The sequence below is a fragment of the Lucilia cuprina genome, chromosome 4 (assembly GCF_022045245.1).
Source record: "Lucilia cuprina isolate Lc7/37 chromosome 4, ASM2204524v1, whole genome shotgun sequence".
NCBI classification, from domain to species: domain Eukaryota; kingdom Metazoa; phylum Arthropoda; class Insecta; order Diptera; family Calliphoridae; genus Lucilia; species Lucilia cuprina.
In genome coordinates this window covers 28,714,339-28,734,787 of record NC_060952.1, presented here as the reverse complement: position 1 = coordinate 28,734,787, position 20,449 = coordinate 28,714,339, and the positions used below count along the sequence as shown (strand labels likewise).

Genomic DNA, 20,449 nt, shown 5'->3' with positions numbered 1-20,449 from the left:
TCGAATTGTTCTTTATTCTAATTTGGAAATTTTTTTATTCGTTTGAAGAAAAATAAATATTTTTCCTCGATTAATCAAATAATTTTTATTCGAAAACTTCATGGAATAGCAAACGTGTCCATTGTGCTTTGTTTCACAAAAGATGCACCAATTTATTTATATCAGTCCTTAAAATGTTTCTATTACAATATCATATATTGTATAAATGTACATATACTTCAACGTTAACATCGTATTAAGAGAATTGTTGTAGTGGCAATTTCTCAAATGTTACACATTTGTTTTGATGATTTCTTCTATTTCCGTTATTGTGGTTTTTGTTGACTCTATAACCAAACACTTGCCATTTTACCGGCTTTTGTATGTTGCAAATTACGCACTCTAATGATTTTTGGTCAAAAAGCCAGCACAAACACACTCACACACACAATATGTTGCACACAAACGCCCACACTAATATTGCCATAAATGTAAATCTTTTGCATTTAATGTTAATGATGTAAATTTTTCTACTCGTAACAGCTATTATTTAATTTTAGTTAATTTTAATGTTTAGTTTTCTGCTTAAAAACTCCATCCACTATATCAATTGCGTGAAATTAGTATAAATTTGTGTATTTTCGTTAGAAACTGTTTTAGTTGTATCATATATTTCGTTTAGTTCAAATAACAAAATTTTTAACGGTAAAATGTTTAAATTTCATTGTGTGTCATTGCTATTCGTTTTACTACAAATATTAGACACTAATTTGGCCATAACCACTACAGAAAACGATGATAATAGTGTTCAAGAATTTCAATATTGTTTACGCAAATCATCACATCCAAATTTAAGGGAGTGTATTGGTCGTACGGCCATTAGTTTTTTGCAACGTTTCGATGAACGAGATAATTTTACATTTGCTGGCAGTTTAATAGCCGCCCGTGACGATAAGGTGGCATCGAGGTCATTAGTGAATTTTTTGGATACTGATCCGGTGGATTTTAGGTAAGAGCTGTTGTGTATTGCAGTGATTAAAATTAAAGTGTGTGAATTGCGAAAGAATTGCATTTAGTTTTCGTATATCATGAAACCGCCTTTTAAAGTTTGTGCAATTACAATGCAATTGGTGGAAATTGTATATATTCAAATGCATATTGTATATATTCAAATGCATATTGTATATATTCAAATATTTTATAAATTTTATTTTAAGTTAATTGAAATTGCTTGTAGAAGTGACCCAGCAAAAATAAAACGAAGTACAACCAAAAAAATAATGAAAGTAGCACTAAGTGAATTTTATACCTCCTGAGAAAGTTATGTTTATTGACTTACAAAGAAGCAAAAAGGATATTTTTTTTAATTCAAGGTATTTTTTTGTACTTTATTTGAGTCAAATTAGTTGTATTCTATAATAATACAATTTCACTTTCTAATAACAACCAAAATATAAAATAAAAATGACTTCCTGAGTATGACTTCAAATGTAGTGAATTTAGAATCAAATAAAAAGGACATTCTTTCTATGACAAGTCTGTGTTGAAATCATCACTTGTTCAGGTATCTTTCAGTACTTTCATGGAGTAAATTCTACTTATTTTTCGCTTCTTTGGTAGTTCTGGATCTTATAAGTAGGGTAGGGTCAATTATGAACCAATTCTCACACAAAAGTGAGAATTATCTTCGCATTTCTAAGCCAGTAATGAACGTTAAAGTAATTTTCCTAAGGGAAAAAAAGGAAAGATCAATTATGAACCAATCCTCACAAAAGTTTGGGTCATATAATGAGGAATAGAATCACTTATGGAGTGATGTTTAAGCCTATAAAGATCCTTATAAAATTTGGATAAGAAAACAAGTAAGAAATTATAATACGGCGAGGCCGACCATATAATACCCTACACCTTCGACAAAAATATAATGTGATTTAGTTGCCATTTAAGTTGAATTGTTCCTTGCCTCAGATATACATACTTAAGCTGTTCATTGTTGAATAAAATTGTCGACATTTAGTGATATTTTGATGTGGGCTTTTCATACGGGCTAGGATCATATGAGGACCTATTATTATGGAATTCGTGAGGGTCATCAAATCTTGTATAGAACTTGGTTTTTGCAGCTTTTTGTCGAGATATGAGTATATTAAACATAATTATGAACTTAAGATCCCCATTTGGCGGGTTCAGTTGTATTGAGGCTAGGTGAAATAATGAACCGATGTAAACTATTTCCAACAAGCTTCGTCTACGGTACCATGTGCCGATTGCGACCTGTAGTTTGATTACAAATTTTAAAAACCCTATTCGTGCGGTTCAGTCGTATGGGGGCTAGATGAAATAATTGACCGATTTTAACCATTTTCAATAGGCTTCATCCCTGGGACATGAATGTCGAGAGATTTAAGTGAACATCTGCCAGAACGGTCTACCATCGCCCCTTTATTCTTCATGAAGAACTCAGGTGGTAATTTTTGTACATTGGCTTTGACCGGTCCATGCACAAGCACTTTGCTAAAGAATTCGAGCTATCTAACCTCTGACCATTGGATGACCTCTGTTGATTCGGCAACAGCATCTAGAGACGTAACCGGTGGACCGAAGTACGAATCCATAAAATAAGCCGAAGACATTGTTCTTACACACAGGGACACACTGTGGTAATTCTGATATGAACAGAGTATACACTGAACATATCTGGACAAGGAAGGAAAATTCAATTCAATCATACGTTTCATCCATCATCATTCAACCCAGCACACACCTCATTTATACGACACATTAATAAGAGAAAAACATACGAGACATTCATTGCGTGGGGTAGGGTGAGACCCGTCGTACCTCACATTCATCCCGTACCATATGTAATTAATACCAACTCATTTCCAACGCTTAGTATCGCAGTCACTCCTCTGTGGGGTATATGTTGTTTCGGCAACAGCACCGAAACCGCCACTTACTCTCCCCGCGAATTTGGGTTTAAACCACAGCCACTACGTAGATCACGAAGGAACCTCAACCAACTGACCAGCCAGGACATAGTCCTGCGGCCAACTGGCCACCCGTAGTACCAGATCATGCGGTGGTCTGGTCTGACCTCTTTCAATCAATGCAAGGACTAAGCCAAACAGTAGACTGTAACCAATTTTTTAGTCCCGGCCAGACTGGAGGTATTGGCCACCTCTTTATAACATTATTCAATCGAGTACTATATATAACTATTAAGAATAATTCACTATAAAATATTTCTAATATGCACATTGTACATAATTCAATTTTGTTCACATTCTAGAGGCATTTTAGAGAATGCTGGAGCAGTAATTAGTCAAAGAGCTCTTGAATTCCATATGGATGCCATATATCCGGGTCTTATGTTTAAGATAGGTCCCTCCGCCGATTCCAATAGTGTGGCACAATTTATGTTAGATCCTACAGTAGATGAAAGAAATTTTAATTACGAAGAAGTTTCAACAGGTAAGATCTATCAAAGACACACTATTAAAGCCAAGCTTAAGCTAAGATAACAACCGTTTTCCATTATTATTGCAGCACGCATCTTAACAAAACAATACCTATTACCATTTCTACTCGGTTTCAAATTCAACTTGGTAGCACTGGTGCCAATTCTTTTTACCATAATTTGTTTGCTATTGAAAAAATCACTTTTCATTGCCAAGTTAGTAGTTTATATTAGCAGCATTTTAGGCGTAGGAGGAGTTGCTGGTGCTTTGGGAACATTAGGTGGCGGCTTAGGAGGTTTATTTGGAGGTGGCCATGGATTTGGCGGTGGTATACCACCGCATCCACCACCACCTTTTAGAGGACAAGCTTTTGCGGGAGGAAATTTTGGTACTGTCGCTGGTGGTGGTTTGTATCCCGGTAAAAATACTGTCTACTCACAATATGAACAAGATGAACTACAGCATATTTCACCATATAAAAGACAAGATCGTAAAGTAGTTTTTGAAAAGACAAGAGAAAATACTGGACGAATTAGTAGCAGCAGTAATGTACGCTCAACTGTAGCACCAGTTTTAGCCACACCTGCCCCAGATCGTTTTTATGAATATGAGAAACAGGTTCTAATGCAAGATCGTAGTGGTAAATTGCGTCATTCAAATGGTAAATTAGGTCCTTCGGCCTATACAGAAGATGAAGAAGAGGTGGCTGGTGTTATAAATATTTCATCAAATCATCATTTTAAGACTAGTGATAACTCTGGCTGGAAAGTGTTAAATTTAAGAGTGTAATACATATTACTTTATTACAGTTGTAGTTTAATTTAAGAATAAATTAAATGTATTATATTTAAATTAGTATTTTAATTTATTCTACTAATATTGTAGAATAACAGGTTACAACAAAATTAATGATAAAAATTAGGGTTTATATTTTTTACATCCACTTGCAAAAAGTTTTTAAGATATGTATATAAAAGATTTAAAAAAAATAAAAAAAATTCAAAACACCTGCATGTATTACTTTCTGAGTTAACAAAAAGTTTTTTGTTTTAAACTTCTTACCCATATTCTTATTTAACTGACAAAAAAGTACCAATCTCATAGTAGGTACATAAGGCCCTTTCATTGCAAATGATAGTAAATGCTTGGTTCATTTTAAGATACCCTACTTTATTGAAATTATCATTACTTTGGTAACACATTGAAAGACCGATAAAAGTACATATATATTCTAGATCCTTATTAAATTCTAAAATAAAAACACAAAATCTAAATTTACAAAAATTGGCATTTGTTTTAATGAAATTGGAAGTTTATTACAACACTCTCACTTTTTTTAAATATTGCGTAAGGGCATCATAATTTTAAGTCGATTTTAAAAATTACATAATTTTTGTTATTTTGTCTCATTATACATAAAATGCTTGGCATTGTTTCAAGCCTAAAACCAATAAGCTTTAGGCTTTAAAATCTTTTTGTAACAATAATAACAAGAAAAGGAAATTCTTTTGACAACTTAAATTACTTCCACAACACTTTGAAAGAAGTAAACAAGTAGCAGCGCCAGTAAGAAAGATTTGCTACTTTGTTACAACAATCGTTTATGAGCTCAAGAAAATAAACAATAAACATTGCACAGTGGGATAATTAATTATTTAATGAGAATTATTCCTTTCTTTAATAAAATTAAGTTTAAGATATGAAATGATAAGTTTACGTTTTAAAACGATAATGCGTATTATAACATTTGTAATTAATTTATATTTTTTGTATTTTTTTTTTATTTTCAAACAATAAGCTGATTATGATAAATTAAAAATTACACTGACGCATTCATAGTTCTTAGGTAATTAAATAGAATTACGTACAGCTTGTGTAATTCACAGTTGAAAATTTCAATGGTTCAAAGAATCTGGTAGACCAGAGATGGTGGGTTCGATTCCCTCCTTAGGCATTGGTGATTAAGCGCACAATAGGTGTATTTCTTCGGATTTGATGTATATACGTACATTCTCCTTTCTTACATATACAGACAGACGAACGGACATAACTAAATATGAGCCAATTGGTGGTGTTTCAAACATCAACACAAACGCTTCTATAGCGGTGTAGGGTATAATTAATATTTTGTCAAAAATTTGAATGTAAATAAAAAAATATTACAAAAATTAAAAAAAAAAATATCAGGAAAAAAATTCAGAACTTGTTCTAAAAGAAACTAGTTCTAGAGCAAGTGCAAACAGATGCAATTCAGATTCTTAAACAACATCCATGGAACAATTGATGCCGTCATTACTTCTTATCTTATTTATTTTTATTTTTATACTAGAGAAGTTCCATTAAATTCATTCACAATAGATGATTTAGTTAAAACTCTTTCAAAAAACAAGTAAGAAATTATAGTCGGACGAGACCGACCATATAATACCCTATACCTTTTTACAAATATATAATGTGATTTAGTTGCCATAATAAAGCATTTAAGTTGAATTGTACTTAAGTCGTTTATTGTTGAATAAAATATGAGGACCTATTAGTATGGAATTTGTGAAGGTCATCCAATCTAGTATAGAATTTGGTTTTGCAGCTTTTTGTCGAGATATGAGTATAGTAAACATAATTAAAATTAAAAGCCCTATTTAGAGGGTTCAGTTGTATGGCGCTAAGTGAAATAATAGACCGATGTAAACTATTTCCAACAGGCTTCTTCTACGGTATCATAGACGATCATGTGCCAAATTTCATTGAATTATCCCCAAAATTGCGACCTGTAGTTTGATTACACAGTTTAAAAGCCCTGTTCAGGAGTTCAGTTGTATGGGGGCTAGATGAAATAATGGACCGATGTTAACCATTTTCAATAGGCTTCGTCCCTGGGGAAAAAGATGATCACGTACCAATTTTCATTGTACATTATCTTCAAAATTGCGACCTGTAGTTTGATTACAAGGTTTACATAGACGGACGGACGGACATTGCTAAATTGACTCAGAAAATGATTATGAGGCGAATGGTATACTTTGCAAACATCAGCGTAAACCCAATATACCCTCCCCACTAAAGTGGTGTAGGGTATAATTACACAACAGAGGAAATGTTTACACTTAAAAAAATAGTGAAAAACTAATATATTTCACGTGAAATGTTGGTTAAATCAGAAAATGATTATGGGACGACTTTGCAAACATCAGCGTAAACCCAATATACCCTCCCCACTAAAGTGGTGTAGGGTATAATTACAGAACAGAGGAAATGTTTACACTTAAAAAAATATTGAAAAACTAATATATTTCACGTGAAATGTTGGTTATCGATATATAAAAATCACTGTAGGCGTTGAATTAAATCAGTAAATTCTTGTTTTTAATGCAATTTTTTGCTAATGCCTCCCAAATTTAAAACTTTAGCTTTACAAAATTTCCTTTTTTAAATGTTAAATAATAAGTGGAAATTTATTTCCTTTTATTGCTTTTACTATTCCACTGTAAGTTGGAAGAAATAAAGTTCAAATTACTAGAGATGAAAGTGAAAATATTTGTCTGTTAAAGTTTTTTTTTAAGAAAATCCGAATACAACAAAAGATAGCAAAATACGAAACAAACGACCCAAGTACCTATCACCGCAAGAACCTGTAATTACAAGCCAAAAAACATTTTTAAGGTTCAATAACCCACCCTAATTTACTCATTTAATATTTTTTTATTATTAAAAAATAACTATGACACAAAAAACTACAGTTTTGGAATTGGCATCGTAGTATAATATTTGGGTTTTAAATACAGGTGGCTACGAAAAGGTTTAAAATGGTTAAAGAAAATTGAAAAACACAATGAAAGCTAAATATTTATGGAAAAAATATCACTGGTATGATGTTAAGCGATGCATATTTAGTTTTTATGTATTTATAAGTATTTGAAAATAAATTGTTTTGCTGATGAGACTTAAACCCAGCAAACAGTAGATTTCAAATTATATAAAAAATATTAAAATAAATAAAAAATCCAGCAAGGACTAACTATATCAGATGAGTATGAGTATATAGCCCTAGCTAGTTACTGGAAGACATAAACCATTTATGTTTTTAATACTTGGTGAAACATTGAAGTATTAAGCATTTTAGGACTGATAGCTTAAGGATTGAGTGCCAACGGACGGATTTCTCTTCGACATTTGTTATCGAAAAAGTAGTTTTAGGTCATTCTGGCAGAAATAGATCTATCGGCAAAGGCATATCCTACTTACTGTGGACGTTTCATAAACGTTAAACAAAATGTTTGTTGGTTTATATCTACTTATATTAAATGTTTTTAGATAAATATTTAGATTTGTAATGGTTTGAAAAACAACTTAATTACACTTTATTGAAAAGTTCTTTCTTTTTAGTAATTTTTTGTAAGAGTGAAAATGAAAAGAAAAATTCATTTCCTCCACCAATTAAATGTTCATAAAAATACCAATTTTTAGAAATTAAACAAAAACATTTGCATATAAATTATGGTTAATAATACAACAATTAGTTTAGTATTATTTTATAGTTGAAGAAGTTTAGATGTAAAACAAAGAACTCTATCAAAAAAAAAAAAAAAAAAAAAAAAACAGTTGGATAGAAAAGAAAAAATAAATTCTTTAAAAATAAAAGAGATTAAAAACCTTAAGCCATAAATAAGGATTTAAGTGCTACAATTAATTGTGAAAAATGTTAAAAATAGTCTTAGCACTTTTTGTGATTTTCACACTAAATTGTAGTTTAAGTGTTGCCATAATAAGTACGCAAGGAGATGGTTCTTCCGCTCTACAAATGGGTCAATCGATGGCTCAATGTTTCGGACAGAATGAGATAATTAATTGTTTGGAAAATAAAATATTTGAGACATTAGACAAAGCCATTGCTAATAATGATACATGGCAATTTAGTGATTTTTTAGTTATTGAAAAAAATACTCACAACACTACCTCCTCGTCATTCTTAAACGAGGATAAACAAAACAAATTACTTAATACATCACATAGACGTTCTTTAAGTGATACATTGGCTTTGAAAATGTTACAGTTGGCTCAAACACGCTCATTAAAATTACAATTACCCTCATCTGTCAATAATTTATTCATAAAACGCAGCATATCCTCAGCTCTAGATGATTTCAATGCAGATACCACTGATGATGTTGATGATACTGGTGCGACTGAACAATTGGAACAGGAAGAAGGTACGCTACGTAAATTGAATGGTCTTGTAGATGATAAAATTTCAAAAATAAAAAAATCTGGTCGAAAAAAACCTTTTAAAAAACTCAAACCCTCTTATTCTTCTCCCCTCGATTTTGCACTTACCGCACTACCCTCGCCCACTTATCTGATCAAAAACAAAAATAAACATAATAAAAATAAACAAAAACATAAATACAAAAATAAATTTAAACATAAATATAAAAACAAACATAAAAAATATAAAAATAAAATATACTATTCGTTATTTAATATAAAACCACCCAAAGGTCGCAAGAAAAAGGACAAAGACAAGAATATGGCAATGATGGGAGGTATGGCGATGCTGGCAATGGTTGCACAAATGTTTTTGGGCAAAGTAATACTAATAGCAGGAGCTGCATTTGTGATGGCTAAAGTTGCTTTACTTATCTCCGTACTGGTGAGTAGTTTTCAATTGAGTTGAATGTTAAGAGTCAATACAAAGCAATTGTATGATTTTAGTGTCTATCAAATATTTCATTAGAGATTAAAGGAACATTTTTGTAAAACATTTATGTACTTTGTAATGTTATAAGCTTTAAGGACATGATTTATTCCTATGACTAAAGATATGAAGTTTGTAATTGAGTTTGGAAAACATGTTTACTAATACACAACCTAAATTAGCACAATGTGTACACCTAATTGTGGAAAATTTTTAGTAAATCATTTGATTTCTGTAGTAAATTTTAACATATATTTGTCGAATTCACAATCGGTGTTGTACGGTTGTATCGTAGTATTTTGTATTTTTTATAATTGATTTGTTTTTGTTTCAAAAAATATATTTAAAAAATTATACGATACCAACAATGATACGACATCAATTGTGAATTGGGCAGTTGATTTTTATATGAACACAACATATACCCAATGTATTTTGCTACTGTGAAAACATTACAAAAAATCCACTTTACGATTTTGAAGATTCTGGCTCTAATAGCTTTCTAGATATACGATTTTCTACATTTTCATCATATGGGAAATGCCACGCCTAATATGTTAAAAATTAAGCAATATTTTAAAATTTCCACGAGACTGTCAACTTTCGTCCATTTCCCTCAAATGTTCAGATGAATGTTAAGGTTCTTCGTGGAATATTTCTAGCTCTAGTAGTTTTTCAGATAAACAAATGTTTATTCTTGATACATATGGGAGTTTCCACGCATATGTGTATATGTTACTATTAATTAAAATATTCCAAGCTTGCATGAATGAAACCAAATTTCATCGACTAACATTTCCCCCTTTAAAATTATTTTCGGAGTTAGAAACTTAAGAACCTGAATTTTTTATATGATTGAATTGAATTGAATAAATCCTCTATGTGTTTGAAATAACTTGATAATCTCCCGACTTTAATCTATATTACAGTCTATGTGTCCTAAATAAACCGAAATTTAACTCGTTTGGTTTATTGGATTTAATCCATCAATTGAAAGCTTAGAAGTGCTACGATTTTGTAAAGTTGTATTTACCCCGTAACAAATCTGAAATTTTTGGTGTAATGGCCAGTAGTTATTTCATACATTACTTGGTAATGAGTGTTCATTATCATCCATATTATATCATTTATCTGGTAAATAACAAAACAATTTGTATTTGTTATAACCCAATTATCTAGAACGTTTATTTAAAAAATAGAGGGTTCGTGGTTCAAGCTATACTTGATACCGTTTATTTTGTTCTAAATCACATTCACTTATATTTGTCTGTAAGAAGTCCTTCTCAAATTTAAAAAAATCAACATGTTAATGGAGCATTGAGTAAGCTGCTGGAGAGAGAAACATAAAAAACAACTGAATGTCTGGGTTCAAATCCCGGCTGAGGAATTTTTTATGTTTTGCTTTCTATATGTTGGTTTATTTGTAGTTTTTGCTGGGTATTTTCGTGATACAACCAATAGAAAATTATTAACAACAATCAATTTGTTCCAATTTTGTTTGATCAGTCCCGCAAGCGATCATCCTATACACTTTAATTATACTAATGGAAAGAAAAAGGAAATAATAGAAATTAAAATTAATAGAAAACTATTAAAAAAATCAACTAAATGTTCAAATTTTGTTTGATCAGTCCCGTAACCGATCATCCTATACCCTTTTACTATACTAATTGAAAAATAAAGAGAAAGAAAACAAAAGAATACCAAGTTTTTTTTTTCTAAATTTTAGATATTGATTAGTTCCTAGTTAGAATATTATCTTAATTATATGTTTCCCCTTAAACAAAATCCATCTAAGAGAGTTTACATTTCAGGGCAGTCTCAAAAAGGGAACGGGTGGTAGTGGTGGCGGTACGGATCATGTTATTGTTACCGGCGGAGGAGGGGGAGGAGGCAGCAGTCACAGTCATGAACACAGTTCAAGTTGGCATCGCAGCATGCCCTATGAACACAACAAATTCGAAATAATACCAGCAGACGAGCACAAATACACAGAACCGGGAACTTACTATGAAGTTGCCGAAACTGATGAGTTCAAACGTAGAAATCAATATCAACAGCAACAACGAAATAAATTGAATAAAATTAACTTTTAAAAGAAATTAAAACAAATTAAACTTGATGGTTTTATTTAATTAATATTATTTTATTTATTAAAATAAATTTGCTCTTAAAAAAACTAAAAACAATTTCTTTTTTTTTTCTTTAAATAACTTAAACTTAAAACACACGCAAAAAATATAATAAAATAATTTAATATATAAATAAAATAAACTAGATTAAATTTCACATGCTAACGAAGATGATGCATGCAACACACGCTATTTATGGTTTAATGATTCGTTTTGGTAAGTAAATTAAAAAAAAAAATCAGTTAAAATTATTAACTTTGGTTTAATAACAAAATATATCTTTGGTGTGAGTACTATAATCATTAAATGATTAAAATGTTTCATTGATATGCATAGTTAATGTTTCAATTATTGTGTGTAATTAAATTTGAAAAAAAAAACTTTCACCTTATATGATAATAAAATGATAAGAACTTGTAATGGAAAAAGATGTTCGGTTTCATTAAAATCATTTAAAATTTAAATTTTTCGTTTACAAAACATTAAACTTCATATATTTGGGAATAAGAAAAAATTATATCATTTTAAATTTATCTGAATATACATTACACTTTTGTTGTCACAATAAATGTATTTCGTGCATCAACAGTTAGACCGTCTTTACATAAATAATGCTTCTAAAGTCCTCACTTATAAATTTTCCCCTATTTCTGATTCTGTTTCTTCTTTCTGATCAAAATTCATCACTTATTCCGAGATGCAACATACATTTTCAAACACCTTAAATCAAATACTATGTTATTTATGTCTGTTTTCTATGCCTTCGACTAACAATTTAAATCGAACGAATATTCGTTATTAAGCAACTGTTTTTCAATATCTAACTTATAATTTATGCAAAATAATTACAATACATTTTAAATTCCACTCTGTCTGGAATAATTATATATTTGACTTATACTAGGAGAGTGTGTTTATTAGTTTTCTTTAGGATTTACGCACTGGACGGCACCCAAGCATTATAGGACTTATCTTGCATCATCATTTCATCATCCATGCTGCGATGGTACGAGGAACCACCATCATGACCTTCATAATCACCCGCATGACTAGATGAGTATGTATGACTTTGCTGGACTTGAGGATGTTTAACAATTTCATAGGTAGTCTTCTCGCCACCCTCATTTGAGACCAATTTCTTAAGACCAATTATAGAACTAATGATAAGAGCAATTTTACCCACTATCAAAGCCTTGCCAGCAACTATGGCAATCGAATGATAGGCCATTTTTAAAATTGCAGCCTTTAACATTACTGCTGCTATAAAGGGGCCCAAATATTTCTTATCATCTTTTTTCTTACGTCCTTCAGATTCAGCACTTGAATCATCATTAGAGGTGAAAAAATCCATAATACTTTGCCACAAATCCTGACTGTTCGTTTTGCCAAAAGCCAATAGGCGTGGCATGTTAACTTGTAGTTGTCGCGAGCGTATAAACGATAGAAATCTTTCCATTAGCAGAGAATCCAAACTTTTCATAGAGAGATTTTCCAAGTCTCGATTATTAAGTTTAAGATCTGTAACACTTGCACGTCCAGATCTCAATTCACTATCGTTTTTCTTCACCAAAGCCACGCCTTCAATGATGTTAATATTTTGAAATTTTAAGGCACGACCCAGCAGTTTAGCTCCTTGAACTTTGAAACACCATACCACATCATCTTTACTTAAACACTGATTTAGTATGTGATGTATGGTGCGTGTTAAACCGTTGTCGTTTAAAAATCCACGCCCACTATGGGTTGTAGTCGTTTCGAATTCAGCCGATATTGTACAACTACATACAGCCACTATTATGAATAGATTTAACAGTTTCAATTTATTACACATTTTTTAAGGACTAAAATTCTTAGCAAAATATTTTCTTAAAGTGTCCTAAGGGACTGTTAATAATTTTGTATCTTTTGAAGTTAATTTTTTTTGTATATTATCTTATAAAACTTGTGTTTTAACTAAAATCATTTATTTTTTTAAAAATTAACAAACCACTTCAATTTCCTAACAAAATGCAACTGATCTTCAGGCTTAGCGTGGCTAAGAAATTTATACATTTTTGTTTGTTTTAATTGCTTAGCTGCAACAATTTTTGTTTTTTTTATGGCCAAAATGGACCTAGTTAATGCTTCTGCAACACCATAGTATGCATTTTAAACTAGACTGCACACTATTGAATGAATATTTAGAGCATGTTAGAAAGATGGTAAAAAGCAATGTATTTTTAAAATCTTAAAACTTTTTCCACAATCTTGAAAATCTCGCAAATGCAACTGAGAGATTCTTTTTCTTTATTATTTCTTTTGCTGCCATATTTAAGCGCAATATCAAGCTTGGCTGCTAATTTGGCTCATTATCTTTGTATTTTAATGGGCTGCTATAAAATTCATCGTAAATATTTAATTTTCCTTTTTTAACAGCGGATTAATCTTGTTGTTCTACGCAGTAATTAATTATTTACTTTGTTTGGGGTTTCTTTTGTAAATCTTTGAAAATCGTTTTCATTTGGCCGCTAATAAAAAAAAAATGGTAACACTTTCTTGTGTTGCCGTTTCTCCCAACACCCACTTTCTTCTTTACATCAATTTATTTTGTTTTTGTTATTATTTTTTGAACTTAATTATTTTTATGCTTTTCAATTATTTTTGCAAAATTACATCTCATAAATTTTTTGTAAATAAAATTTAGTTTAATCATGTATATTTTTTCATAACTTCAAGTACATTTTTGCTTTTGTTGTTTGTGTTCGAAGAGAAGAAGTATTTTATTTACGTTGACGTTTCGCCTGTCAGTTGTGACTCGACACGCGAGTTTTACATTGAAAGAAATGTAGGCAGAAAATAAGTGAAAGCTAACAAATTTATGAGATTCAATTAAATCGTGTACCTAAATGATTTATGAAAAATAAGTTTAAAGGAATCAAATTTGAACGCCTTATAGGGATATTGGGACCACCCGTTGTGGTTTCCAAGATTTGAATCTATTTGTGCGGTAGTTGAATAGAAACGGAAATGTAACAAAATACGTCTCAAGAAAAACTTACATTGAAAAGTAATGAGTTAAAATGCTTATAAACCTCTTTTAATTACCTCTTCAATAGCATTTTAAGTCATTATTTTAAGACGGTGATGTCATTGGAGGCAAGTACTTATAGGGAGTTAAAAAAGTAAATTTTGCTTACAAAGAAGTTGTTGAGTAAGTTGTTTTGTTTTTAGTAATAATAAGGGGCCAGTGAGAATACGAACCAGGGACCTCGGTGTTCTACTCACTGCACCACGGCTTAGATATTTTATTGTGAGTAAAATAATGGTTTTCAGATACAAAATTTAATATTGTTTTCTTTCTTATAAAATATAATGCTTAACACGCAATTAAATAAAATGTGCAAACAATATGACAAAGCTGAAAGAAAATAAAGTACTTCTATATCTGAATAAGAGAAAGTCATTACTCGAGTAGTTTAAAGTAATGCAGACGGTAAATAGTAGTCATTAAAAAGTAAGTGGTTATGAAAGTACAACCCATTACCGGATTTGTATGGTGCAAAGGACTCTGTAATATTCCCTTCCAAAAAATAACTATTCATAACTAAATTAAGAATATTCTGATTTTCTCTTCTAAACAAAATATATATCTTTTAAATTTCATTTGAATCGGACTGCATGTAGCCCCCATATATAAGTTACTTAAAAATATATGACACACAATCGGCCACATTCTAAATCCCTTTTAAAAATAAAGTTTGCACTTGGTTATGGTAATATTGTTCATTCTCTTGAACACTTCTTCAACTTCATTAAAGTTGGGTGTGAATTCTAATAGCCAGAGGTGTGCTAATGACGGTACCTATTTTATCAGTGTTGGGCAACAACCATTCAACATGAGTACAATGCAATATTAAGTTTTGAAGGTAACCACATATGTATGAAACCATCTTTTGAATTTTACCTTATTTTTTTTTATACATGTGTTAACGGTGGATATAAAAGGAATGGCTTTTACTTTTTAAAGCTATTTTTTAGCAATTTAATGCTACTCTAAGCGAAACGCACTGAAAAAGTGATGTTAAGTTTCAACAAAAACTATTTACGAACTGAATTCTAACAGAATTAATTGAATGTCAGTTACAAAATTACAAAAACGGCAAACTATTAGAAAGAGCTAAAAAGAAAACATAAACATTTGTTGCAGTAATTTCAAACAAGTTGCTATTTAAATTAAAACTTACATCTAACAAAAAACCGAAAAAGTAAGAGAGTAAAATTTGGTTAAGTCGAATCTTATATACCCACTATCAATCAAAGCTTATTCCATAAATATATAGTATATATAATAAGTGACCTGTACAAATTTCAGCCTCTTGGATCTCTCAGACCTTTCTGAAAGGGACACCCCCTTTTGTATTGAAGCAAGGGAATTGTGACGCTATAGTCATTTTCTAAAAATGAATTTTAAACATAATTATGACCTCTAAAGTCCTATTTTTTCGGCTGATAAAATAATGGATCTATTTCAACCAAACTCAATTACGTTCATTCTTGAACCAGAAATTATACTTCTACCGGATTGAATCATTCCTTCAAACTGTCACAGATAGTTATACGTAAATGTAGAACATATTTGTGTCCCCACTTTGTAGTGTAGGGTATAACATATATTGAAACACGAAAATAAATTGCGTCAACAAAGTAAACTTTTGTTGTAGCAATAAAGAAAAGTGTTTGTGAATTTGCCGCAGGTGTTAATAGTGCATATTAAAGTAGCATTTGAAATTCGTTGTTACCAATTGTAAATTCTTAGTTTAGTCGGACTATTGATCGAAAAGAGAAATACGTTATATTAAAGCAAGGGAATTGTCAATGTTCTAGTAGTTTTGTGAACGAAACTTTGTGTGTTACGGTCTAAACCGGAAGGAACATATTACAGTGGTACATACAAACATGAGCTCCAAAACTTTATTTTTTCGGAAGATAAAATAATGGATCCATTTCAGTTGGATCCATTTCAATTGGGATTTTGATCTTGATCCCTAAAATTTTTACCCATAGTTTATATGTAAAGGGTATGCTTCGCAATCTTTAAAATACGTTTCTGAGTTACAAACTACATACATATATAACAACCTCCCCACTATTGTAGTGTAGGGTATAAAATATGTTGAAACAAAAAAATAAAAATTGCTTTAACAAAATAAACTTTTGTTGTTCGAACAGAGAAAAGTGTTTTAAAATTTGCTGCGGGTATTGATGATGCAGTAACTGCAGCAACAGTTGAAGTTCGTTGTTACCAAATGAAAATTCTAACAACAGAGGTCATATTGATCAAATCCTAAAAAGTTTTTGATATTTTAAATGGAAATTGTGGAGCTTAGGGAATTGTTAAAATAAAGTTAATTTTGATCGACTATTAAACTATCGCTACCACAAATTGAAGATTTATATACATATATACAAGATATAGTTTATATACAATTCTGAAAATGTTCAAGTTTTTAAACATAACAGTTTATCAATTCGTTTCATACAACATTTGTTCTTAAACTTTTGAGAAATTTAAACGAATAAGGTAGTTAAACGAAGACCAATTTTGATGCAAACAAAAATTATTCGTAGTCCTGTAATGATAAATCAAATTTAAGAAATTAATCCATGGACTATATGAAACTGTATATACCAACTGGAACTACATGACAATAAAAACAGTACACATGCAATAAAATTTTCATCTAACAATAACAAGTTGTTAAAGCCCTGTACACGGGTAATTTTTTAAATCGAGGCAATATTTTGAGACAACAAAAGAAAAATACTAATCAAATTGTGGCCATAGTAATGAATATTAAACAGAAAAATGTTTGCTCAACAATAGCAACACCAGTCAGCCAGCCAGTAGAATTCAAAAGAAACATATTGTTTGTTGCGGTTGAAGACATCTACATCACCAGCAACTATAGATGAATATCCGTTGGCTGCTGTTGTTAATACTTGCTGTAAACAGCAGCGAAGAAAAGGTTAAAATTTTTGGTAAATTTGAGAAAAAACAAAAAGTGAAAGTGAAATTGTTCACAAAAGCAAACAAACTAAATTGAAGTGGGAAAATTATTGTTGGTTGAAAAAAAGCAAAATTTTAAGTAGCTGTGTAAAATTAACAACAAGACATTGATGTCTGTTGACAAAATATTTACTGTCTAATGCAAAAACAACTTAAAAATTCAATAACAATGCTCTGCTAAAACAATCTCTATGTAAAAACGAGTTAAAAACATTTGCTAACTTTAATAATAGTTTTTCCATAAGATTTTTAAAGTTTAAATAGTTTTATTATGATTTCTATCAAACCTTTAGTTGGTTGAATACAAATTTAGATTAAATCTTTAAATTAGAAACTGGTAATTCATCTATAGAGTCGATTGACAACTGTTTACTAAATAGTTATTGAAAGCGGCTTTATTTTCAATCAATCGATAACGATTTCCTCCTACGTTATTATTCCTAGATAAAATAACAGAAGTTTAAAACAATACATATGTATTTTTTTTTTATTAATTGTTTATCTCTTACCAGTAAACAACAATGGATAAATAATTTAAACAATATATTTTAGCCTTCCTCCAGCATAAAACCAGAAATCTATAAACATTTCTTTAAAAGAAACAGAGTTCAATATACACTCTTTCAGATGTTGCTGGATATATTGTATTAGATAAAATTGGCATTTCATTATAAAGCGTTAGTCTTTTTTTTGTACAAATTTTTAGAAATTTTTACAAATGTATAGAAAATTAGCTATACCCATTGCGCTTCTCTACCCTCATAAACATAAACCTCTGTTAATTTGGCAACAGCACCAAGTAACCGGTAGACCGAAGTACAAATCCATCAAATAAGCCGAGACTTTGTTCTTACTTACAGGGACACACTGTGGTAATTCTTATATGGACAGATTATACTCTGAACATATCTGGACAAGGAAGAAAAAATCAATGGTATCACCTTTCATCTATCATCAGACAACCCAGCACACAACTTATCTATCAAACACATTCATAAGAGAAAAACATACGACACATTCATTATAGATAGAAGGGTGGCCCGCTGTACCTCACATTCATCCGGTACCATATACAATTAATACCAACTCATTTCCAACGCTTAGTCCCACAGTCACTCCTCTGTGGGGTATCTGTTGTTTCGGCAAAATCACCGAACTTATCGCGAAATATTGACTTCACCTTACATCAGTCTTTTAACAGCAACTCACTCTTCCCGCGAATTTGGGTGTTAATCACAGCCACTACGTGGATCCCTAAGGAACCTCAAACAACTGACCAGCCAGGACATAGTCCTGCGGGCAACTGGCCCCACAGTTTTTAGTAAGAATAGCAAAGCGAGAGCAGCACTAGTGTTGTTATTGGTTCGAAACATGAAATTAAGTATGTGGAGCCTGGCTTAAACTAGAAGCCATAAAAGGGATTTTTTGGTACTTTTTCGTTTTTCAAAAGGTACTTTTTGAATTTTCTATAATATAGAACCTAGAAATATGAAATTAAGTATGTAGAGTCTTTTAGGCTCTAATTAGACTCTAATTAAATTAGAGTCTAATTGGGTTCTCACCCAAAAAAGGTAACTTTTTGGTACTTTTTTGTTTTTCAAAAGGTACATTTTTAATATTATATAATATTGAACCTAGGAACATAAAATTAAATATGTAGATTCGGAATTAGTTCTAATTTCCAGTTCTCATGGAAAAAGTGAACTTTTTGGTACTTTTTCGTTTTTCAAAAGATACTCTTTTGAATTTTCCATAATATTGAATCTAGAAACATGAAATTAAGCATATTGGGCCTGTAGTAAGTTATGTAAAAAAGGACTTTTTGGTACTAACTGTTTTTTTTTTTTAACATACCGTGGTGAAAGGTATATAAGATTCGGCACAGCCGAATATAGAGCTCTTACTTGTTTTTTTTTTAAATACTATAGAAATATTTTGCATATTTACATTTAATATTAGGGTGAACACTTCAATACTTATCTATATCTAAATTTGTATTCCAAATTTGTTGTTATACTGTATGCATGACCACATATACAGTGGTGATCATTACACCGTATAATATAATAACTCAATTTGTTTTGAAAAAATAAATATTAATTTAAGCATTATTTAATTTATTGTCTATAACAATTTATTAAAATAATTGTACAAGTTTAATAGCTTTTGTAAAAGCGTTTATAAACCAAAATAAAAAATAGATTAAAAAACTATATAAGTTTCATAGAATATGACACACATCTAGATAAATTTAATTTGTAGTTGTTAATGTGAAAATCTGGGTTGTGAAAACTGAAAATACTAAAGATGTATCATACCATGAAAATTTAATATCATATATTGTTTAATTTCTCTATGATATACGACAACCATTTATCTTAAATTTATCTCTAAAAACTGCAGTGTTGCATTTGAAAATGTCATTAGTAAATTATAATTGCATAGACAATAATTTGCAGTCATGTTTTATATTTTGTGGCAGTTACACTTTAATTGATATTAAGAGATATAGCCGGCAAGATTATAGTGTCATTCAAATGTGTCTTAAATTTATTTTTTTTTTTTTTGCATTTTTGATTATTTTTAAAAGTGTTCTGAATAGACGACCTTTGGCCAGGTGCAGATGTTTTATACTCTGGACCTGGACTCTTTGAAAGCCATGGTCTTCATGTCACATTGCTTATGGACATTGTGACACACTGCTCATGGACTTTGTAACACTTTTGAAATTGTCACGTCCATGGGCTTGTCTTGTTTTAAAATGTTTCAAAGAAAAATGTATTATTATACATTTTATACTATAGAGTATTTTTTGGTCGCTGCAGATAATATTTTGAAAATTACAACTAACAAAAAACTAACAAGCACCTGCAAATGAAATTTAATGAACCGTTTTCTTTTACTTAATTATTACTACTGTGACCAACTGCACACCATAAAAGTAAAAGTGTAATTCAATTTGAAAATTAAATGAAGAAGAGCTGAGTTGATATTTAAAAAGTTTATTAAGTAATTATAATATATAGTCAGATATTTAAAATAATTTGAAAAAAAAAATCAACTATTTATTAACAGCAACAATTTCAAACTTTGAGCCACTATAACTGAAAGTTCTTTACCGATTTTGTACAAATTTCTG

The 20,449-nt window shown here is 30.5% G+C and overlaps 2 protein-coding genes across 2 annotated transcripts; one reads left to right on the top strand and one right to left on the bottom strand.

Annotated features, from left to right (window-relative positions):
• The first annotated feature begins 651 nt into the window (after positions 1-651).
• Positions 652-11,257, top strand: LOC111684416. The gene is made up of 6 exons (XM_046950466.1): positions 652-988; positions 3,272-3,453; positions 3,529-4,227; positions 8,150-8,647; positions 8,936-9,087; positions 10,947-11,257. The coding sequence occupies exons 1-6, from the start codon at positions 690-692 to the stop codon at positions 11,226-11,228; spliced, it is 2,112 nt and encodes a 703-aa protein (XP_046806422.1). The 5' UTR covers positions 652-689; the 3' UTR covers positions 11,229-11,257.
• Positions 11,258-11,340: 83 nt separating this feature from the next.
• On the bottom strand, positions 11,341-13,289 carry LOC111684421. The gene has a single exon (XM_046949872.1). The coding sequence runs from the start codon at positions 13,093-13,095 to the stop codon at positions 12,199-12,201; it is 897 nt and encodes a 298-aa protein (XP_046805828.1). The 5' UTR covers positions 13,096-13,289; the 3' UTR covers positions 11,341-12,198.
• Between the last annotated feature and the right edge of the window lie 7,160 nt (positions 13,290-20,449).